The sequence below is a fragment of the Ruditapes philippinarum genome, unplaced genomic scaffold (genome assembly GCF_026571515.1).
Source record: "Ruditapes philippinarum isolate M1 unplaced genomic scaffold, ASM2657151v2 ctg4666_1_1_1_1, whole genome shotgun sequence".
Lineage (NCBI taxonomy): Eukaryota > Metazoa > Mollusca > Bivalvia > Venerida > Veneridae > Ruditapes > Ruditapes philippinarum.
In genome coordinates this window covers 131,177-153,718 of record NW_026861908.1, presented here as the reverse complement: position 1 = coordinate 153,718, position 22,542 = coordinate 131,177, and the positions used below count along the sequence as shown (strand labels likewise).

The 22,542-nt window shown below is 34.4% G+C and overlaps 1 protein-coding gene across 1 annotated transcript; it reads right to left on the bottom strand.

Annotated features, from left to right (window-relative positions):
• Positions 1-19,541, bottom strand: LOC132717323 (uncharacterized). Its single transcript, XM_060700765.1, has 6 exons — positions 19,393-19,541; positions 9,409-9,509; positions 7,590-7,732; positions 1,893-1,922; positions 1,285-1,362; positions 1-659 (listed from the first exon to the last, which is right to left on the bottom strand). Exons 2-6 carry the CDS (start codon positions 9,495-9,497, stop codon positions 484-486), a joined length of 516 nt encoding a protein of 171 aa, XP_060556748.1. The 5' UTR covers positions 9,498-9,509; positions 19,393-19,541; the 3' UTR covers positions 1-483.
• Positions 19,542-22,542: the final 3,001 nt, after the last annotated feature.

Genomic DNA, 22,542 nt, shown 5'->3' with positions numbered 1-22,542 from the left:
TTTTCAAACTTGTAATTTATTTTTCGTTATTTTCTAAATACAACAAAGCAAAATACACTATTTAATATGTTAATACATACATCAGAGTGTTAAACTTTGAGGGAGACTATGATGAAATTAAAAACATTTTATTATACACCAAATAAATAAGTAATTATCCACTATAACTACAATATTTTTCCCCGTAAAAGCTTTGTTCAAAGATTGGTAAGCACATACAATACAAAATCAAAACAGGTACACAGTGGGGCGCCGTTCTGGAAAAACTAAGTTCTTTATCACATAAACAACAACCGTGTAGCCTACTTTATGAAGAAGAAACGAAGAGGGTGGCAATTTGATTAAAGTGTATCGCATATATTCTCAGTAATGCTTCAATCTAATATTCTACTCTAATTTCTTGGTATGAAAGCACACCTTTTCATAATTTTTATTGTCAAATTGGTTTCCGATCCTGATATAAACTTCTTGTATAAAATTTATTTATCCATAGCTATAGCCGTTATGTAAACAGTTGCACTCCGTTCCTGACATACCAAGCCCGGTCACCTCACAGTTCTTGCAGCAGACAGGTATGTTGTTGATATTACCAACCTTCCATACCGGACGTTTGAAACACTCGTAGCATTGCTCCCCTGTCCAGCAATCTCCTTTCAGAGCTAAAAATGTCAAGATAAGATTTATAGAAAAAAACACAAAAACAACAAAAAACAAAACAAAACAACAACAACAACAACAACAACAACAACAAAACAACGCGAAACAGATCTAATAGGTTTTGATTAGATAGTTTGCTTATATCGTTAGTAACGTTGTAACGTTGGTTTTCCTCAGGCTCTCTCTTGACTTGTAATTTATTTATATACACAGCGGCAGCAAATTTAAAATTAATTAACTGACTGACTGATTGGCTGAGGTAGATGGATATAATTAAGCTTTTTCTATAATATCTACTTTTTTATTTCCTCAGCCAAAATATCAATACAATAAGCAAAGGGTTAAGCTTACACATGGCATTACTAAATTTATAGAACACTTGGTAGGTAATTGGTAACCAGTCATTTAAACTTATACATTGTTACAAACAGACACTTTGCTAAATACAAACAGATTGCATCATTAATTTTTTGTTACTGTACTCGACAATGACCTACACATCTACAATCACGCCTGGTGCCATCGAGAGATTGAAAAATTACTTCAAAGTAACAGGGACAATCAGCTCCCCACATTGTTGTACATACAAGCATACAAGAAGATTGATGATTTAATACAAGAACTTACGACAAGTCTTTCTATATGTTATAATTTGTGGAGTAAGTGCTGAGATGTTGACACCAGGATAGCTGTATGGTCCACATACTGAAAATAAACAATGTACATAAAAGAGAACAATACAATTATTCATGTGATTGGCGTAAAGTTTATACGATTGATTTCCCTGTTAGTTGTATCCGATTGCGTCTTCGGTATCCGTTGGCGATTGGTATGAATTGGAACCCCAGTTTCATGTGTCCGATTCATGCATACAGTCGTTTATCTGATGAACCGATCATATTCTGTTTTAAATGGATATCAATTTGATTTGTGTGGTGTAGTAAACAAAGACATAAATAAACAAGAGGCAGGACGTGAAGTGGTTCAACACTTGGTTCAAGCGAGCGAAATGGTTACAAACTTGAAAAATAGCGTGTTACTTCATAAAAAATGTCTAAATCACATTTACCAGGAGACCGGAAATTAAAAATATAAATTTAATGCGCAGTTTTGTACTGTTAACTACCGTCGCAGCACAAAATTGGCTTACATGCAATATGGTAGCAAGTTTGTCATTCTCGAAGTAAACACTTTCCTCAAACTATTGAAATACAGTTCAAATTATAATGTCTTACCAGCTTTCTTCTCATGAGATGATGATGAGTCTGAAAAATAAGTTAGAAAATAAGATTAAGAGGCGTGATATAAATATCAAGAATAAGTGGTTGATAATCTGCCTTTAAATAAAAGGGCGGACAACTCTTGGTCCCTTTCTCGTAAGAAGGGGAATCCTGTGATACGTGTATGTGGTCGCACAGTCACTTTCCTTAAAACATGTCCTCGATGCATATATGTGGTCGCATGGTCGAAAATCTCTAAAGGGGCGCTATTTAAATCTGAAGAGTGCGTAGATGCTGGTTTTATTTTTATGTAAAGATAAAATATAATTTGCTTTTATCTCTAAAGTTGATAATGGCTATAACCTATGCTACGGGAATATAAGCAAGCATTTTTGCATAAATGACTGCTAAATTGTATTGGTTTCACAGAATTTTTAAGGATAAATAGAGCAGTGTAAATCCTATGACTAGTTCGCATTGAGTCGTTATTCAATATTGCCTTGAGATAATGCCCAGACAAAATACACAGTTATATATGACATGCCTTTAACCTAAAAACTGTTTGTGTTTCTGTAGCAGACTTACCAGTGGTCGAAAATAACTTAGGAGCACTTCAGTGGATAGTTTCTGGGAAATTGAGTAGAACCACCGATCTTTTGTTACCTATGATTAAGAAATTCAACAGTGGCGTGGTTTAAATCCGACAGCGATAAGATGCAAGGCGCATGCTGAAATTTTATTCAGATTCCCTACTCATTTAGACCCACACCCTTCTCTTTTAAAGATTTTTTTACAGATTATATGGCTGTTGTTTGGAAATAGTGGCTCGGGCTACTAGTTTATTGCATACAAATGTTTATTTACGGTCATATAACCTGTAAGGAATGTTTATGACGAATTTATAATACAGCAAACGTCCTTATTTAGAGAAAAGAGAGAAGATTTCTTTATAAAGTGTCAGCAGCCGTGTATATTATTAGTTATAAAGATCGTTGACATGTTATATGGCCCTATATAAACGGCTATTTGTAAATATAACCCGAGCCGTTAGGCCGTTAACGAATTTATAATACAGCAAGCATCATTTTTAGAGCAAAAAGTAAGATTTCTTCATGAATCGACAGCAGCCGTGTATATAAAACTTTATAATACTGCACGTTTGTAACGTCGCTTTTCATTGGATAATCGTGACGTTTATATTATTAGATATAAAGATTTTTGACAGGTTATATGGCCCTCTATAAACGGTTGTTTGTAAATATAACCCGAGCCGCTAGGCGAGGGTTATATTACAAACAACCGTTTATATACGGCCATATAACCTCTCACAAATATTTATAACGAATTTATAATACAGCAAGTATCATTTTTAGAGGAATAAAGCGAGATTTCTTTATAAACTACAGCAGCCGTGTATATAAAACTATATAAACGTCACGATTATCCAATGAAAAATGACGTTACAAACGTGCAGTATTATAATAAACTATTTAAACGCCACTATTATCCAACGAAAAAGCGTATGTGAGAAGTTAGCAGTGAACAGTGAGCTAAGCAAAAAGGCATTTCAATTTATATAGGGAAGGTAATGATCTGCTGTAATGCTCAGCTGTTTTGGGCATCTAGCAGGGCATTCCTTAATATAGTGTAAAACTGCTCTGCTGCAGTACTCAGCTGTCTTGGCAATCTAGCAGAGCATTCCTACCTTTAGTGAAAAAATGCTCTACTGGAACGCTCAGCTGGCTAGGCAATCTAGCAGTGCATTACTAAATATAGTGTTAAAATGCTCTGCTGGAATGCTCAGCTGGCTAGCTAAGCTGGCTAGGCAATCTAGCAGGGCATTACTACATATAGTGAGAAAATGTTCTGCTTGAATGCTAAGCTGGCTAGGCAATCTAGCAGGGCATTTCTAAATATAGTGTAAAAATGCTCTGGTGGAATGCTAAGCTGCTAGGCAATCTAGCAGAGCATTATGAAATATAGTGTAAAAGTGCTCTGCTGGAATGCTAAGCTGGCTAGGCAATCTAGCAGGACATTACTTAATATCGTGTAAAAATGCTCTGCTGGAATGCTAAGCTGGCTAGGCAATTTAGCAGGGCATTCCTTAATATAGTGAAAAAATGCTCTGCTGGAATGCTAAGCTGGCTAGGCAATCTAGCAGAGCATTACTAAATATAGTGTAAAAATGCTCTGCTGGAATGCTAAGCTGGGTAGGCAATCTAGCAGGACATTACTAAATACAGTGTAAAAATGCTCTGCTGGAATGCTAAGCTGGCTAGGCAATCTAGCAGAGCATTACTAAATATAGTAGTGAACAAATGCTTTTCTGGAATGCTAAGCTGGCTGGGCAATCATCTAGCAGGGCATTACTAAATATAGTGTAAAAATGCTCTGCTCGAATGCTAAACTGGCTAGGCAATCTAGCAGGGCATATCTAAATATAGTGTAAAAATGCTCTGGTGGAATGCTAAGCTGCTAGGCAATTTAGCAGAGCATTATGAAATATAGTGTAAAAGTGCTCTGCTGGAATGCTTAGCTGGCTAGGCAATCTAGCAGGGCATTACTAAATAAAGTGTTAAAATGCTCTGCAGGAATGCTCAGCTGGCTAGGCACTTTAGCAGAGCATTCCTTAATATAGTGAAAAAAATGCTCTGGTGGAATGCTCAGCTGGCTAGGCAATCTAGCAGAGCATTACTAGATATAGTGTAAAAATGCTCTGCTGGAATGCTCAGCTGGCTAGGCACTATAGCAGAGCATTCATTAATATAGTGAAAAAATGCTCTGGTGGAATGCTCAGCTGGCTAGGCAATCTAGCAGGGCATTACTAAATATGGTGTAAAAATGCTCTGGTGGAATGCTAAGCTGGCTAGGCAATCTAGCAGGGCATTCCGAAATATAGTTAAAAAATGCTCTGGTAGAATGCTCAGTTGGCAGACTGATTCTGAGTTCCAGGATTTATTGTTGCCAACGTTTTATTGACATTTTCGACTTCTAGGCAATCTGAGGCACTCGCAGACTTTCAGGAATTTTCGGTGCAAATAGAAATAATGATATTTTTGATTTCTAAGGACCTTTAAGAGACTATTTCATTGTCCTGCGACTTTTTGAAGGACACTCGCAGACTTTCAGGAATTTTGGTGCCAATGCTGATATTGACAATTAAGACTTCTAGGGACCCTCAAGAGTCCATTTTGGTCGTCTGCGACTGATTCTTTAACACTCGCAGACTTTCAGGAATGGTTGGTGCCCATGGAAATAATCATATTTTTGACTTCTAGGGACCTTTAAGAGTCCATTTCATTGGCCTGCAGCGTATTGTTGGACACTCGCAGACTTTCAGGAAAGTTTGGTGCCAATAGAGATAATGTCAATTTTCACTTCTAGGGACCCGCCAGAGTCCATTCTTATGGTCTGCGACTGATTCTGGGACATTCGCAGACTTTCAGGAATCTCTGGTGCCAATGGAGATAATGACATTTTTGACTTCAATCATTACAGAGTTCCATTTCGCTGGTCTGCGACTGATTTTGGGACACTTGCAGACTTTCAGGAATTTTGATGCCAATGGAGATAATGACATTTCTGACTTTTAGGGAACCGCCAGAGTACATTTCTTGGGTCTGCGACTGATTCCTTGAGACTCGCAGACTTTCAGGATGTTTAGTGCCATTGCAGATCATTATTTTTTTACTTTTAAGGCCCCCTTAGTCATAAGCAGAGCATTTTTACCCTAAAATGTCATTATCTGCATTAGCACCAAAAATTCCTGAAAGTCTGCAAATGCCCAATAATCAGTCGCAGACCAACGAAATAGACTCTGGATGGTCAAAAATGTCATTAATTGTAATTATCTCTTTTGGCACCAACAATTCCTGAAAGTCTGTGACTGTCCAAGATTAAATCGCAGACCAAAAAAATGGATCCTGGATGGTCCCTAGAAGTAAAAAATGTCATTATCTGCCTTGACATCAAAAATTCCTGAAAGTCTGTGAGTGCCTCAGAATCAGTCCTAGACCAAAAAAATGGATTCAGAAAGGTCCCAATAAGTCAGAAATATCATTTTCTGCATTGACACCAAAATTCCTGAAAGTCTGCGAGTGACTCAGAATCAGTCGCAGACCAACGAAATAGACTCAGGAGGGTCCTTTTAAAGTAAAAATGTCATTATCTCTATTGGCACCGAAAATTTCTGAAAGTCTGCGAGTGTTCCAGAAACATTCACAGACCAACGAAATGGACTCTGGATGGTCCTAAAAATTCACAAATGTCATTATCTGCATTAACACCAAAAATTCCTGAAAGTCTGCGATCGTCCCAGAATCAGTCGGAGACCAAAGAAATAGGCACTTGAGGGTCCCGTAGAAGCCAAAATGTCATTATCTGCATTGGCACTAAATATTTCAGAAAGTCTACGAGTGACAAATAATCAGTTGCAGACCAACGAAATTTATACTTTATTTAAGAATGCCCTGCTAGTTTGCCTAGACAGCTCAGCATTCCGGCAGAACATTTTTACACTAATTTTCAGAATGCGTTGCTGGATTGCCTAGCCAGCTGAGCATTTTTAACACTATATTTAGGAATGACCTGCTAGAATGCTTAGCTAGCTGAGCATACCAGCAGAGTATTTTTTGCACTATATTTTGGAACGCTCTGCTAGATTGCTTAGCCAGCTGAGCTTGCCAGCAGAACATTTTTACACTATATTTAGGAATGCTCTGCTGGATTGCCTAGCCAGCTGAGCATTTTTAACACTATATTTAGGAATGCCCTTCTAGATTGCCTAGCCAGCTGAGCAATTCAGCAGGGCATTTTTACACTATATTTTGGAATGTCCCGCTAGATTGTTTAGCCAGCTGAGCATAACAGCTAAGCATTTTTACACTATATTTAGGAATGCCCTGCTAGATTGCCTAGCCAGCTGAGCATACCAGCAGATCATGTTTACACTATATTTTGGAATGCCCCGCTAGATTGCTTACCAAGCTGAGCATAACAGCTAAGCATTTTTACACTATATTTTGGAATGTCCCGATAGATTGCTTAGCCTGCTGAGCATAACAGCAGAGCATTTTTACACTATATTTTGGAATGCCCGGCTAGATTGCTTAGCCAGCTCAGCATAACAGCAGAGCATTTTTACACTATATTTTGGAATGCCCCACTAGATTGCTTAGCCAGCTGAGCATAACAGCAGAGCATTTTTACACTATATTTTGGAATGCCCCGCTAGATTGCTTAGCCAGCTTAGCATAACAGCAGAGCATTTTACACTATATTTTGGAATGCCCCGCTAGATTGCTTAGCCAGCTGAGTATAACAGCAGAGTATTTTTTACACTATATTTAGTAATGCCCTGCTAGATTGCCTAGCCAGCTGAGCATACCAGCAGAGCATTTTTACGCTATATTTTGGAACGCCCCGCTAGATTGCCTAGCCAGCTGAGCATACCAGCAGAGCATTTTTACACTATATTTAGTAATGTCCTGCTAGATTGCTTACCCAGCTGAGCATACAAGCAAAGCATTTCTACACTTTTTTTTTTGGAATGCTCTGCTAAATTGCTTACCCAGCTGAGCATAACAGCAGATCATTGATTTCCCTATATAAATCGTAATGCCTTTTTGCTTAGCTCACTGTTAACTGCTAACTTCTCACATATCGAAAAAGCAACGTATCAAACATGCAGTATTATAATATATTAACACATACCGTTTTGATGGTCAATGACGACAAATGGCACAACTACAGCGACAATAGCTATAACTAAAACAGCAACGACCACACCAAGTATTATATACATTCTTTTACTGTTGCTTCTCTGTGGTTTATTTCTCGATTGTGGACTGCTGCGTCTATGTCAAAATAATTAAGCCAATCAGCGTGTGATCATTGTAAATTATGAAACGCAAAAACGCAAATTAAAAATACCCAATCAAGGACACACTATTTACGTCCAGCATTTAAATAAAAATTGGTACCAGGTTACTTATAAAAAACTAATCATGTGGAACAATATTATGATATACCGAATGATTAATTTTGAAAATAGCCAATGGGGTTCTAGCATTGTTTACAAGCATTAATTAATACCCCCACTGTGGTATTTGACATGACGAAACTTGAAATATTTTTCAGAGATTTGTGTACTTATTGATTATGATCTGGACCAATAACTTGTGTGCAAATTTTCAGGTCATTCCCTCACCCGATTGTTCCAGAATATTTGAGCCGTGTCACGACAAAAACAACATAATGGGTTTGCGACCAGCATGGATCCAGACCAGCCTGCGCATCCGCGCAGTCTGGTCTGGATCCATGCTGTTCGCTTACCTACCCTATTACAAGTAGAGAAACTGATAGCGAACAGCATGGATCCTGATCAGACTGCGCGAATGCGCAGGCTGGTCTTGATCCATGCTGGTCGCAAACCCATAATGTTGGTTTTGTCGTGACACGGCCCATTTATTTTCATTGCGCAAAATGAGCCAAAAAAGGATAAGCGTTGCAACGCTTTTCACTAAAATTTAGCTAGGCATCACACAAAATCGATTTTCAATCTAATTCTGCGCGTATTTATGTGTTATCAGTTACAGACTTTTCCATTTAAGTGCCGAACTTGATATTCTTAAGATTTTCAAATTTCATGTTTTTAGGATTTTGGACCGCAGTGGAGTTCTGTTAAAGGCCTCAGAATGGGTTTCTTGCATTATTTTTACATAATTATGATCGTGTTAATAACTTGAACAAAATACAATAATATTATTCTAGCATGTGCGTTCTTACCAATGAGACACGTGAAAAAAAACTTCACGTAGAAAAATATTACATGCATAAAAGCATTCACCTTCACAATTTGAACTTAGGTATTAAAGCAGCATGTCTCCAGATTTATGCTAATTTTCATGAAAATTTTGAAAATGTATCTAAGAGTAAAATATTGTGAAATGAACACAGAAAGTAATTTAAACATTGCAAACGGCACTTACAATCCACGTTAAGTACCAAAGAGAGGTCAAAATATAAATAAATACCTCTTACTGCGTTATCACTTAACGCAGTAGAATTACAGTGATTGATACTGCAAAATCAGTCATTAATCGCACTTAAAATGTAAATAATTAATTAAATATTGAATCTTTTTCCTTTTATTAAGACCTTAATGCATAATGCTAAAGATAGAATTTCTTCATCTGGAAGCGTGCAGCTTTAAAATTAAATGAGCCGTGTCACGACAAAACCAACATAGTGCGTTTGCGATCTCCATGCTGTTCGCTATCAGTTTTTCTACTTGTAATAGGATTGGTAAGCAAACAGCATGGATCCTGATCAGACTGCGCGGATTCGCAGGCTGGTCTGGATCCATGCTGGTCGCAAAGCCATTATGTTGGTTTTGTCATGACACGGCTCAAATAGACTTTTTTTATAAACTTACATTCTGTTTAATATTCAGAGAACAATCGTTTTTAAATATTTTGTTCTAAAAGTTAAAAGTCATTGACCTCGAAGTAAATATGAAATGAACGGATACCTTTGCTCCATTCTAAAGCCGCCATTGTCATTGTCTGGTAGGTCTATGGAATAGGCACGATCTTCATGGGATTTTTGGTTCGAGCCCATTATCTGTCTCGCCTACAAAGTAAATATGAAGAGAAATATCAGGACTTTAATACTTTTTTTAAAGGAGCTCCACTGAGGTCTGACAGGTAATTTGGTGTCCAAAAAAAATGTAAAAGAATTTCCACACAAATCACAATATTATAACTAAAATAACAATAACTTACATATTAACCAACCCTTTAACAACAATTACGCTAGAAAATGCATTTTTCACATTAGCTTTCGATGCAAAAATGAAAGTTGGTTTTCCCAGACATTTACAGAAGTTACCCACAATTCACAGGGTATGACTAAAATTTAATTGAGCCGTGTCACGACAAAACCAACATAGTGTTCACGACAAAACCAACATAAAAGGTCATTTTTTGTGACAACAGAGTTAACGGGGAAAATGTCTATTGATTTTTCTCAACACTCTACCCTATCATGTTTATATAACGAAGAATAGATGTATAAAAGCTATTCAAAGTAGCAATTTTGATGTCTTGAAAAATTAACGCCAGCAAAGCGGACATTTTCTAGACAAAACGGAAATATATTATATACAATTATTTTCTTTGACATTTCAGTTTCAATTTCAATATTTTGAAGAATTGGATGAAGACGAACATAACGCATCGGTGATATTTATACTATAACGAGCACAATTAAATCACATAAATAAATGTTTTTAACGCTATCTATAACGTATTTAAATCAAATACAGTTAATGACTTTCCATCCTGTAAGAAATGATAAATTTAAAAGCATGTTTCATTTGATTTGATTTTCTGTTTTGGGGTGGGATGGGGGTTTACGTCGCACAAAAACCATGTAGGTTATTATTGCGACTCTTCAGCTTTACTGGTGGAGAAAACACGCAGGTGCCCCCCTTTGCAAAATTGTTTCTGGTACAAACGGGCATTTGAGTATGTAATGAGTGACGTTTAGTAAGCTATCTTAATAGGATCGTACATTATCGTTTCACTTACACTATCAAATTACAAATTTTTCTCTGACACAAAATTAAGTGTCGTTCAAAAATAAAAGTCAGATATAAATTTTCAGTAGCACAGACAAAAATTGATTTAAACAGCGACAAGAAACTCAAACATTTAAAGGCATCGAAGCTAATAGCTGCTTTTTTGTGCTTAAACGGGCGGGTGGGCCCTCATTTAGCCTAGAACACCCCCACACACACGCACGCAGGCACGCAGGCACGCACGCACCCATACATACATACATACATACATACAGAATCAGTATTATCATCATCATTATCATCGTCAAAATCATCATCATTTTTATCATCTATTTTAGACATTGAAAGTAAACATCAAACTTGTCAAACATAACAGGTTTTCAGTACAAGTGGCAATGAGTATATTTTATAAGTATGTGAAGTTGGCTTGTACATTGTACATCGTAGTTCAGCTAGTAATTCGCAAATATTTGAATTACTAGCTAGTAGATCGGTATTCAGCGTGTAGTTCGAAACAAACAAACTAAGATACATAATATTTGAATTACTAGCTAGTAGTTGGGTATTCAGCGTGTAGTTCGGACCAAATACACCAGCATACAAAATATTTGAATTACTAGCTAGTAGATGGGTATTCAGCGTGTAGTTCGGACAAGACACACTAACATACACAATATTTGAATAACTAGCTAGTAGACGGGTATTCAGCGTGTAGTTCGGACCAGACACACTAACATACATAATATGATTTTATATTTGAATTATTAGCTAGTAGATCGGTATTCAGCGTGTAGTTCGGAACAAATACACCAGCATATACAATTTTTGAATTACTAGCTAGTAGATCGGTATTCAGCGTGTAGTTCGGACCAGACACACTAACATACACAATATTTGAATTACTAGCTAGTAGATGGGTATTCAGCGTGTAGTTCGGACCAGACACACTAACATACACAATATTTGAATAACTAGCTAGTAGATGGGTATTCAGCGTGTAGTTCGGACCAGACACACTAACATACACAATATTTGAATTACTAGCTAGTAGATGGGTATTCAGCGTGTAGTTCGGACCAGACACACTAACATACACAATATTTGAATTACTAGCTAGTAGATGGGTATTCAGCGTGTAGTTCGGACCAGACACACTAACATACACAATATTTGAATTACTAGCTAGTAGATGGGTATTCAGCGTGTAGTTCGGAACAAATGCACCAGCATACAAAATATTTGAATTACTAGCTAGTAGATCGGTATTCAGCGTGTAGTTCGGAACAAATACACCAGCATACACAATATTTGAATTACTAGCTAGTAGATCGGTATTCAGCGTGTAGTTCGGACCAGACACACTAACATACATAATATTTGAATTACTAGCTAGTAGATCGGTATTCAGCGTGTAGTTCGAAACAAACAAGCTAACATACACAATATTTGAATTTTGGTAGTTCGGACCAAATACATAAGCGGTTTTTTTTTGCAAAATCGTTTAATAAAACACTTTTAGCTTAGAAAATCTTATTTTTCCAAGTCATGCGCTCTACTGCCAGATTGCTTGAAATTATGCAACACAAAAACCCGGAAACACTTAGGGCAGTTCAAAACATTACATCGCTTATAAAACATAACAAAACTAAATTTGAAATTTAGGTTCTGGATCCTGGGTCCCGACGGTCTGCAAATATAATCGCGAACATTTTGGCGCATGTGCAGTAAACTATAATTGTAAGACTGGTTTGTAAATATTTCTCTGAAAAAAAGATTATTACATGTTCTTAAAAAAGCTAACCAGTCTATTTCCCAACAGCATTTAAACACAATACCGCGTAGTCGTCTGATGACATCTCCAATAGTTCGAGAAGACACAATTTGTAGGGAATGTAACATTAATGCGGTTGATAATCACTTTTTGATATGTTCTTAATATAGAGATTAACGTACTCAATATATTCCTAGATACTATGATAATTGGCCCAAATTGACAACATTCAATTTTCAGATGGCTTGTAATAAAAGTAAATTTTGTGTGATATGGCTATGACTTTTATCGTTAACTGAGGTTAGACGAAGCTAGTCGCATAATTATATTTACTTATTTACATGTATATGTATTATTTTCAATAGTCGTTTTTTTATATATATACTTTTCTGCATATGCTTTTGATTATGTTCACTTGCATGCCATGTCAATATGTTCAAATAAGTATTTTGAGTAAAGTTATGTTCAGTAATAATATGATATGAAAATAAAAACTGTTGTCTTGGCTTAAATAACATTCGAACATTCGAACTAGCTAGTAATTCAAATAATTATAATGTATGCTGGCGTATTTGTTCCGAACTACAAGCTGAATACCCAAGTACTAGCTAGTAATTCAAATATTATGAATGTAAGTGTGCTTGTTCCGAACTACACGTTGAATACCGATCTACTAGCTAGTAAATCAAATATTATGTATGGCGGTGTATTTTGTCCGAACTACACGCTGAATATCCAAATACTAGCTAGTAATTCAAATATTGTGTATGCTGGTGTATTTGGTCCGAACTACACGCTGAATACCCAACTATTAGCTAGTAATTCAAATATTATGTATGCAAGTTTGTTTGTTTCGAATTACGCGCTGAATACCGATCTACTAGCTAGTAATTCAAATATTGTGTATGCCAGTGTATTTGGTATGAACTACAAGCTGAATACCCATCTACTGGCTAGTAATTCAAATATTGTGTATGATGGTGTATTTGGTTCGAACTACACGCTGAATACCCAACTACTAGCTAGTAATTCAAATAATATGTATGGTAGTTTGTTTGTTTCGAATTACACGCTGAATACCCATCTACTAGCTAGTAATTCAAATATTGTGTATGCTAGTAGGTTTGTTCCGAACTACACGCTGAATACCCATCTACTAGCTAGTAATTCAAATATTATGTATGTTAGTGTGTCTGGTCCGAACTACACGCTGAATACCGATCTACTAGCTAGTAATTCAAATATTGTGTATGCCGGTGTATTTGGTATGAACTACACGCTAAATACCCAACTACTAGCTAGTAATTCAAATATTATGTATGTTAGTTTGTTTGTTTCGAACTACATGTTGAATACCCATCTACAAGCTAGTAATTCAAATATTGTGTCTGATGGTGTATTTGGTCTGAACTACACGCTAAATACCGATCTACTAGCTAGTAATTCAAATATTGTGTATGCCGGTGTATTTGGTCTGAACTACACGCTGAGTTCCCATCTACTAGCTAGTAATTCAAATATTATGTATGCTAGTGGGTTTGTTCCGAACTACACGCTGAATACCCATCTACTACCTAGTAATTCAAATATTATGTATGTAAGTGTGTCTAGTCCGAACTACACGCTGAATACTGATCTACTAGCTAGTAATTCAAATATTGTGTATGTTAGTTTGTTTGTTTCGAACTACACGCTGAATACCGATCTACTAGCTAGTAATTCAAATATTGTGTATGCTAGTTGGTTTGTACCGAACTACACGCTGAATACCCATCTACTAGCTAGTAATTCAAATATTATGTATGTTAGTGTGTCTGGTCCGAACTACACGCTGAATACCGATCTACTAGCTAGTAATTCAAATATTGTGTATGCCGGTGTATTTGGTATGAACTACACGCTAAATACCCAACTACTAGCTAGTAATTCAAATATTATGTATGTTAGTTTGTTTGTTTCGAACTACACGTTGAATACCCATCTACTAGCTAGTAATTCAAATATTGTGTCTGATGGTGTATTTGGTCTGAACTACACGCTAAATACCAATCTACTAGCTAGTAATTCAAATGTTGTGTATGCCGGTGTATTTGGTCTGAACTACACGCTGAGTTCCCATCTACTAGCTAGTAATTCAAATATTATGTATGCTAGTGGGTTTGTTCCGAACTACTCGCTGAATACCGATCTACTAGCTAGTAATTCAAATATTATGTATGTAAGTGTGTCTAGTCCGAACTACACGCTGAATACCCATCTACTGGCTAGTAATTCAAATATTGTGTATGATGGTGTATTTGGTTCGAACTACACGCTGAATACCCAACTACTAGCTAGTAATTCAAATAATATGTATGGTAGTTTGTTTGTTTCGAACTACACGCTGAATACCCATCTACTAGCTAGTAATTCAAATATTGTGTATGCTAGTTGGTTTGTACCGAACTACACGCTGAATACCCATCTACTAGCTAGTAATTCAAATATTTTGTATGCTGGTGCATTTGGTCCGAACTACACGCTGAATATCCAAATACTAGCTAGTAATTCAAATGTTATGTATGTCAGTGTGTCTGGTTCGAACTACACGCTGAATACCCATCTACTAGCTAGTAATTCAAATATTGTGTACGTTAGTGTGTCTGGTCCGAACTACACGCTGAATACCCATCTACTAGCTAGTAATTCAAATATTGTGTATGTTAGTGTGTCTGGTCCGAACTACACGCTGAATACCCATCTACTAGCTAGTAATTCAAATAGTGTGTATGTTAGTGTGTCTTGTCCGAACTACACGCTGAATACCGATCTACTAGCTAGTAATTCAAATATTTTGTATGCTGGTGCATTTGGTCCGAACTACACGCTGAATATCCAAATACTAGCTAGTAATTCAAATGTTATGTATGTTAGTTTGTTTGTTTCGAACTACACGCAGAATACCGATGTACTAGCTAGTAATTCAAATATTGTGTATGCTGGTGTATTTGTTCCGAACTACACGCTGAATACAGCTAGTAATTCAAATATTGTGTATGCTGGTGTATTTTTGCCGAACTACACGCTGAATACCCAACTACAAGCTAGTTATTCAAATATTATGTATGTTAGTTTGTTTGTTTCGAATTACACGCTGAATACCCATCTACTAGCTAGTAATTCAAATATTATGTATGTTAGTGTGTCTGGTCCGAACTACACGCTAAATACCGATCTACTAGCTAGTCATTCAAATATTGTGTATGATGGTGTATTTTGTCCGAATTACACGCTGAATACCCATCTACTAGCTAGTAATTCAAATATTATGTATGTTAGTGTGTCTGGTCCGAACTACACGCTGAATACCGATCTACTAGCTAGTAATTCAAATATTGTGTATGCCAGTGTATTTGGTATGAACTACACGCTGAATACCCATCTACTAGCTAGTAATTCAAATATTGTGTATGACGGTGTATTTGGTCCGAACTACACGCTGAATACCCATCTACTAGCTTATAATTCAAATATTATGTATGTTAGTGTCTCTGGTCCGAACTACACGCTGAATACCGATCTACTAGCTAGTAATTCAAATATTGTGTATGCTAGTGGGTTTGTTCCGAACTACACGCTGAATACCCATCTACTATCTAGTAACTCAAATAGTGTGTATGTTAGTTTGTTTGTTTCGAACTACACGCTGAATACTGATCTACTAGCTAGTAATTCAAATATTGTGTAAGCTAGTGGGTTTGTTCCGAACTACACGCTGAATACCCATCTACTAGCTAGTAATTCAAATATTATGTATGTTAGTGTGTCTGGTCCGAACTACACGCTGAATACCGATTTTCAAGCCAGTAATTCAAATATTGTGTATGCTAGTGGGTTTGTACCGAACTACACGCTGAATACCCATCTACTAGCTAGTAATTCAAATATTATGTATGTTAGTGTGTCTGGTCCGAACTACACGCTGAATACCGATCTACTAAATAGCTAGTAATTCAAATATTGGTGTATGCTGGTGTATTTGGTCCGAACTAAACGTTGAATACCGATCTACTAGCTAGTAATTCAAATATTATGTATGTTAGTTTGTTTGTTTCGAACTACACGCTGAATATCGATCTACTAGCTAGTAATTCAAATATTGGCGAATTACTAGCTGAACTACGATGTACAATGTACAAGCCAACTTCACATACCTACTTTTATGCAGTTATGTTCAAATTTTATAACATTAAGCTGTACACCATACACTTGTCATTCGTCTTGGGGTTACACCACAATGGACTTGACGCAAACACGATTTTTGCCAATATGTTGAAATTGTATAGCTTAGGATTACAAGGTAAATTATTGAGAAAAATAAGGGACATGTATACAAAAGTTAAATCCTGTGTTAGATCATGTAACGATTATTCCTCTTATTTTGAGTATGCTGTAGGTTTAAGACAAGGGGAGATAATGTCGCCACTACTTTTTTCTCTGTTCGTAGAAGACCTAGAATTATTTTTACAGGATAACATTAGTTCTGGACTTGATATAGAAGAAATTATCTTACTTTTACTATTATTTGCTGATGATATGGTTATATTAGGAAAAATCGCCTCAAGAATTAAACAAATCCATTTAAAATAAATTATATGAATATTGTAAAAGTTGGGGATTAGAAGTAAATATAGATAAAACTTAAATTGTTGTATTTAGGAAAAGAGGAAGTTTATTAGGAAATGAGTTTGGACATATGATGGGTAATGATATTGAAGTAGTGAATGATTTTAATTATCTAGGAACAGTTTTCAATTGCACCGGAAATTTTACTTTAATTCAGGAATACATTGCAGGTAAAGCTTTAAAGGCGATGTTTTGCTTTTAAATTGTAAAAAGTATAGTTTTTAAACCAAAGTTATTATGTCAGCTATTTGTTTTCTTTTTGGGCCCTAAAAAAATTTAAAAATTTTTCTCAAAAATAGGGGAAATTTACAAAATAAAAAAAATTTGAAAAATCCCTTTTAAAAAAATTTGTAAAAATTATATTGCAGTAAAAAAACTGTTATTATAGGAGAGTTAAAAAAGATACCCTTTTGTTAATATCCCGTTATGTACGCAATTATTAAAAAAATTTTTTAAAAGTTCTGCAACGGGCCCAATTTTTTTTTACGCTCAGTTTACCAGCTATCAAAAAATTGAAAAAGGTAGCTAAAACCTGGGAAAAGCCTATTTTTAAAAACTTTTTTTTTACAAAATGGTTTTAAATTGTTTGGGAAAAAACCCCAAACACGATTTTGTATTTAAAAAATTTAAATTCCCAAAATATTTAACAAAGGGATAATTGATTTTAAAATAGGTGGAATGTATCTAAAAGTAAAAAGTTCTGAAAATTGGGAAATTAAAAAATTTTGTTTTAAAAATTTAAATTTTTTTTAAACCGGAAAATTATTTAGTTTATATTGCCCTAATCAAAAGAAACTTAATTTGGGATTAAAATTTCTGCACACAGTTTAAAAATTTAAAAAAACGGGAATATGCAGAAATAAATAAAAAAAAATAAAAAACATGGTAAATTTCCCATTTTTAAAGAGACTTTGAAGATAAATTTAAAAATTTTGTCTTTTTTTAATTGTTTTATGGTTAAAATTTTCAAAAATACTTTATATTAAAAAAAATATTTTTAACCCAGTATTTTACAAATTTATTGCATTGCTCCCAAAATTAATAATAGAAATGGCTATGTAAAATTTAGCATTTTTTTACAAAAAAGGGCAAAGACTTTGAACAAACAGATTTTAAAAAATAATGTTCAATGATAGTTTAAAATTTAGTTTATTAAAAATAAAGTTTAATGATAGCTTAAAATTTAGTTTTGATATTGATTTTTCTTCTTAAATATATTTCCATCGTTTTCACAATGTGATTTTCCAAAATTATTCGCGTCCAAAAATCCATAAATCACTTTTGTACATCATGTAGCCTCGTTTTCATTTTCCGTGTCCAAAATAATCCATATCAAATCACTATTGTACTCAGTGTAGCCTTGTTTTCATTTTTAGAGTGTCAAATACTTATTTTACTCCTATAGGAACTCTGGAACAGGACCGCATATTGCGGCGCATAAATCCGAATCCGTACCGGCTTTACATATTGTTTGTCCGACCTTTGAATATCATTTCATATTATGCGAGCGGGTGGTCTTTAATTATCTTATCTCAATTTAATACAATCTGCTAATTTACGATATTTAACGGGAAAAAATTTTACCAGTTTTAAAAAACAGATTGGGGTTTAATTGATAAAAATTTTTTAGCCCTAAAAATCCCCCTAATTAATTTTAGCTGAAAAAGTTTTTTAAAAAACCCTTACACGAAACGATAAATACCCCAAATCTGCGGGACCTTCTCGATTTTCCCTTTTTTAAATCCAAAATTTAAAAAAAAATTATGTCAAAAAGGGATAAAAAACACATTTTAACTACATTGTTGAAAAAAAAATTTTATTCTAAAATTTGATCACCCTTTACATTTTTAAGCTTGCCCCCACGTCCCCAAAATATAAATTTCCAGTTTTAGAGAGTCCAAAAAAAATTCATGTTGCAAACACAAGGGGTATTTTTAAAACCCCCATACTTTCAAAACTTTAAATTTGTTATAGAAAAAACTTTATTTCGAAAACAAGGTTTTATCAAGTTATTTATTAAGGTCATATCTGAGACTTAAATTCGATTATATTTCTAATATTTTTTAATTATATTAAGCCAAAAAGTGTCAGAAACCGCTGAAATGTTGATTGAGTTTTTCTTTTATTATAATCAGTATAGTATATTCATACTACTCGCTATACATTCTATATTAATGTAACACTGGGTGTGTGCATTTTTATCGCTGTAGAATTCAATTGTAGGTCTGTCTTACGTTAGAACATGAGGAGAGGTTTAAGAAAGTTACCGATTCAGAAATTATAGACGAGACTAAGAAACTAGACTTATTGTGCTTGGAAACATTTTCTTCTGTAAGCAACTGTTCAGTGTTTTTTTAACAAGATGTACGTCAAATATAAATCTTGGTTTTTTTTGCTGATACTTGTACATATATCATATCAGGCGTATCTCAATACCGTGAATAATGATTATTTAATAAGGTACATACTATATAGAATATATAAATATATGTACATACCACACAGAATATTATGTTGAGAAACTCGCCGATGAACTCAACACGGCAAACCGTATATAAATAATGCGTTAAAACTTACAAACAGAAATGAACAGTTGTATATTGACTGACTTTAAATGATCTATCTACGAAACAAATTTACATGTTTTTATATGTAAGATTCAATGAATAAGATTATTGCCGTATTACGAAATATCGATGTTATTTCAAAATCAGTGAAAATTAGCCAACGGTAAAAACAGCTCTCTTAGAATTTCAAAATCCTAAAGAAATTGCTTAAATTCCAAGCAGTAAATAAATAGTTGTTTTAGATAAATATTTGTTTATTCGATTAAAAGTTGGCCCATTTTGAAACATAAAAATCTGACCTACTTTTGCAGCGAATACTCTACGTCATTCTTTGAGAGCGCAAGATAAAACTATTGAATACAAATAAAAATGGACTTTATAAGTCGAGCTGAATTCACAAAAACACATAAAGTTTGTGTCTCCGAAATGATAACATTTTTATTTCTAAAAATCTTAGGTTTTTTGAATTTGCAAAAGTGATACTCATTGGCAATATAGATGAAATTTCTTTGGCTTCTTTTGCTCTTTGGTAATTGGCATAACTAAAATTATTTATTATTTTTTATGAAAGTCACTTTTTTACATTTTCGCTACCTTTATGACATATTACGGTATGTTTTACATGTAAAATGCTCTAAACCATTATTATTTTTATTTAACCTTTGATTGACCTTTCTAAAGAAAAAACAACTTTGAAGCATAATGACCCTTTAAAGCAATGAGCCGTGAGTTTGTCTTACATTTAATTATCTAATAGTGCATACACGTACATTTGTTTTCCCGGAACTTAATTGTTTTAACTTTGAATATAATATGGTTAGGGAGAAGAATTACATATAGAATGATCAAAATATGATAAAGTAGTCTTTCCTTCTTGAACAGAAAATTTGTATATAGAAACCTAGAGGAAAGAAAGAAATAAACGAGATATGAAATTATTGTTTCATGTTATGAATAAGTTAGAAGAATCAGTTTTGGAGATAAAGAATAATTTGAAAGACCATATCTTTGTTACTTTTGCAATGTGAAATGTTTAATATTGTTTAAATTTTAAGTTTTGGGTAAAACTTGAGAAATATGTTTAAACTTTTTTGTATTAATGGGTCAAAACAAACCAAAAAATTCAGGGGTTGATTAAAGGGTATATGTGATAAATGTTCAATTTTAATTTGGGTTTAAACCCCTTGTTTTCCGAAAAAAAAAGGGCGGATAGTGTAAAACCCTTAAACAAGTAAAAAAATTTTTATGACAAATGAAGGGTTTTGCAAAAGGGCAAAAATTTGACTGTTAAAAAATTAGTAGAAACTCATGTTTAAAAAAAGTCGCCTTAAAACATTATAAATTTTTTAAAAAAAATTGTAAAAAAAAAACCTGTGGTTTTAATCTTAAAAATATGTACGAAAAATATTAATGAAAAATGTCTATTATTACAAAAGTAACCATTATAAAAACCCCTCATTTTGTCCGGCAGTGAAAATAAACTCACTAACAATTCCTCCCAATTTTACTCAATTTTACAAAATATTCACGCTATTTCAAAATCCTCATTTAAATTCATCGTAAAACTAAAACTTCACTCAGTGGATAAAAGGTCAACTAATCTATTCGATTTCAGTTCAAAAGCTGCGTCCCTTTAGCAATGTAAACAAACACTAATCTTAGTTATCTATCACGGCAACATAGAAATGTGGAGTGTCCCAAGATGTAACGATTTTAATCCAATATACAGAACGCTTGGAAATTTAAGAACCAATCTACCCGTAACATGCTAAACTTGCCAAATTGATTTGCCTTGTTTGAAATTTGGAACATTGGGTTCGAATATTACGGTGTTTTTTTCTGGTTGGGTTTTGAGTTGCACTAACACAGTAGAAGTCATATGGTGAAGGAAGAGCCCCAGATGCATTCCGAACATTATTCAGTCACGAGTGGGAACTTAAATAGAACCACAGACGGACCGTAAGCTATATTTAAAGCTGTAGCCCTCAGGCAACTTTACTATGAAGGATGCTACTTTAAATATTTCAAGGTTGCAGATCGAAAAAATAAAACACTCGAATTTAGCAGAACTCAGTTGACACCTTCAGAGAAATGCACATATTGGTACAAGTCGTTTAACCCCAATGTGTGCTGTGAAGTTTACTGCACTTAAGCGTTTGACAGCGAAGTGCGGTTTACAGAGCTTCAAAACGAAATTTGACAGTCCAGTATGGACTTTACAAAATGAGATGGTTCTACACTTGTATTGGTTGAAACTGTTCAAAGTGAACGTGTAATTCAAATTAATTCTAGAGAAAAAAAACACAAAAAAAAAAGAAAAAAAGAAACACCCAGGTTTGATACACAAGAATTTATTTATACAGGTTTTAAATACATACTTAAAACGCAAATAAAGTGAAATATTCGTAAGATATAAAAAGAAAAAAAACTTAATCTGGTAAAAAAAGTTATAAACATAGAAAGTTATAAACATGAAACATTGCTTATATCTATAGCACATAAATATCAAACATAATTTAGTCGTGTTTTATTTTACAAACAACTTTAGACAGTGTAAAACCCATACTAGTACGGCTTCTCCCTACAAACTTTAGTGCAAGATCTCTAAATTACCCTCTTGACACACGGGACTAAATGTAATGTATAGAATTTCACCCAGATAAAAAAGGGAAATAAATGTTTAAGATAAAAAAGGCATGGTAAATAAGTTTAAATATACAAGATGATGTTATATTGTATGTAAAAAATGTTAACGCTAAAGTTTAACCTCCTGAATTTGTTACATGAACTTTCCCCGCTTCCATTTTTCGAATTGTTCATTATCAATTTTGAGGATGTTAAGATGAAAATTTGAAATTTGGACTTTCAACAGTTGAGTCTTGTATGATGTTCAGTCAGGAGGGCCTGGCATTCTTACCACTTTCAATTCAAGCAAAGTTAGGGTTACTCTCCGGCGCATCGGTCGATTGTTTCACTGTCGATCACGTTCTTACTGAAGTGTACATGTATTCAGTGAGCTGCGAGGGGAGCGTAGATAAGGGTTCAATCATTCAATCAATCAATCAATCAACCAATCAATCA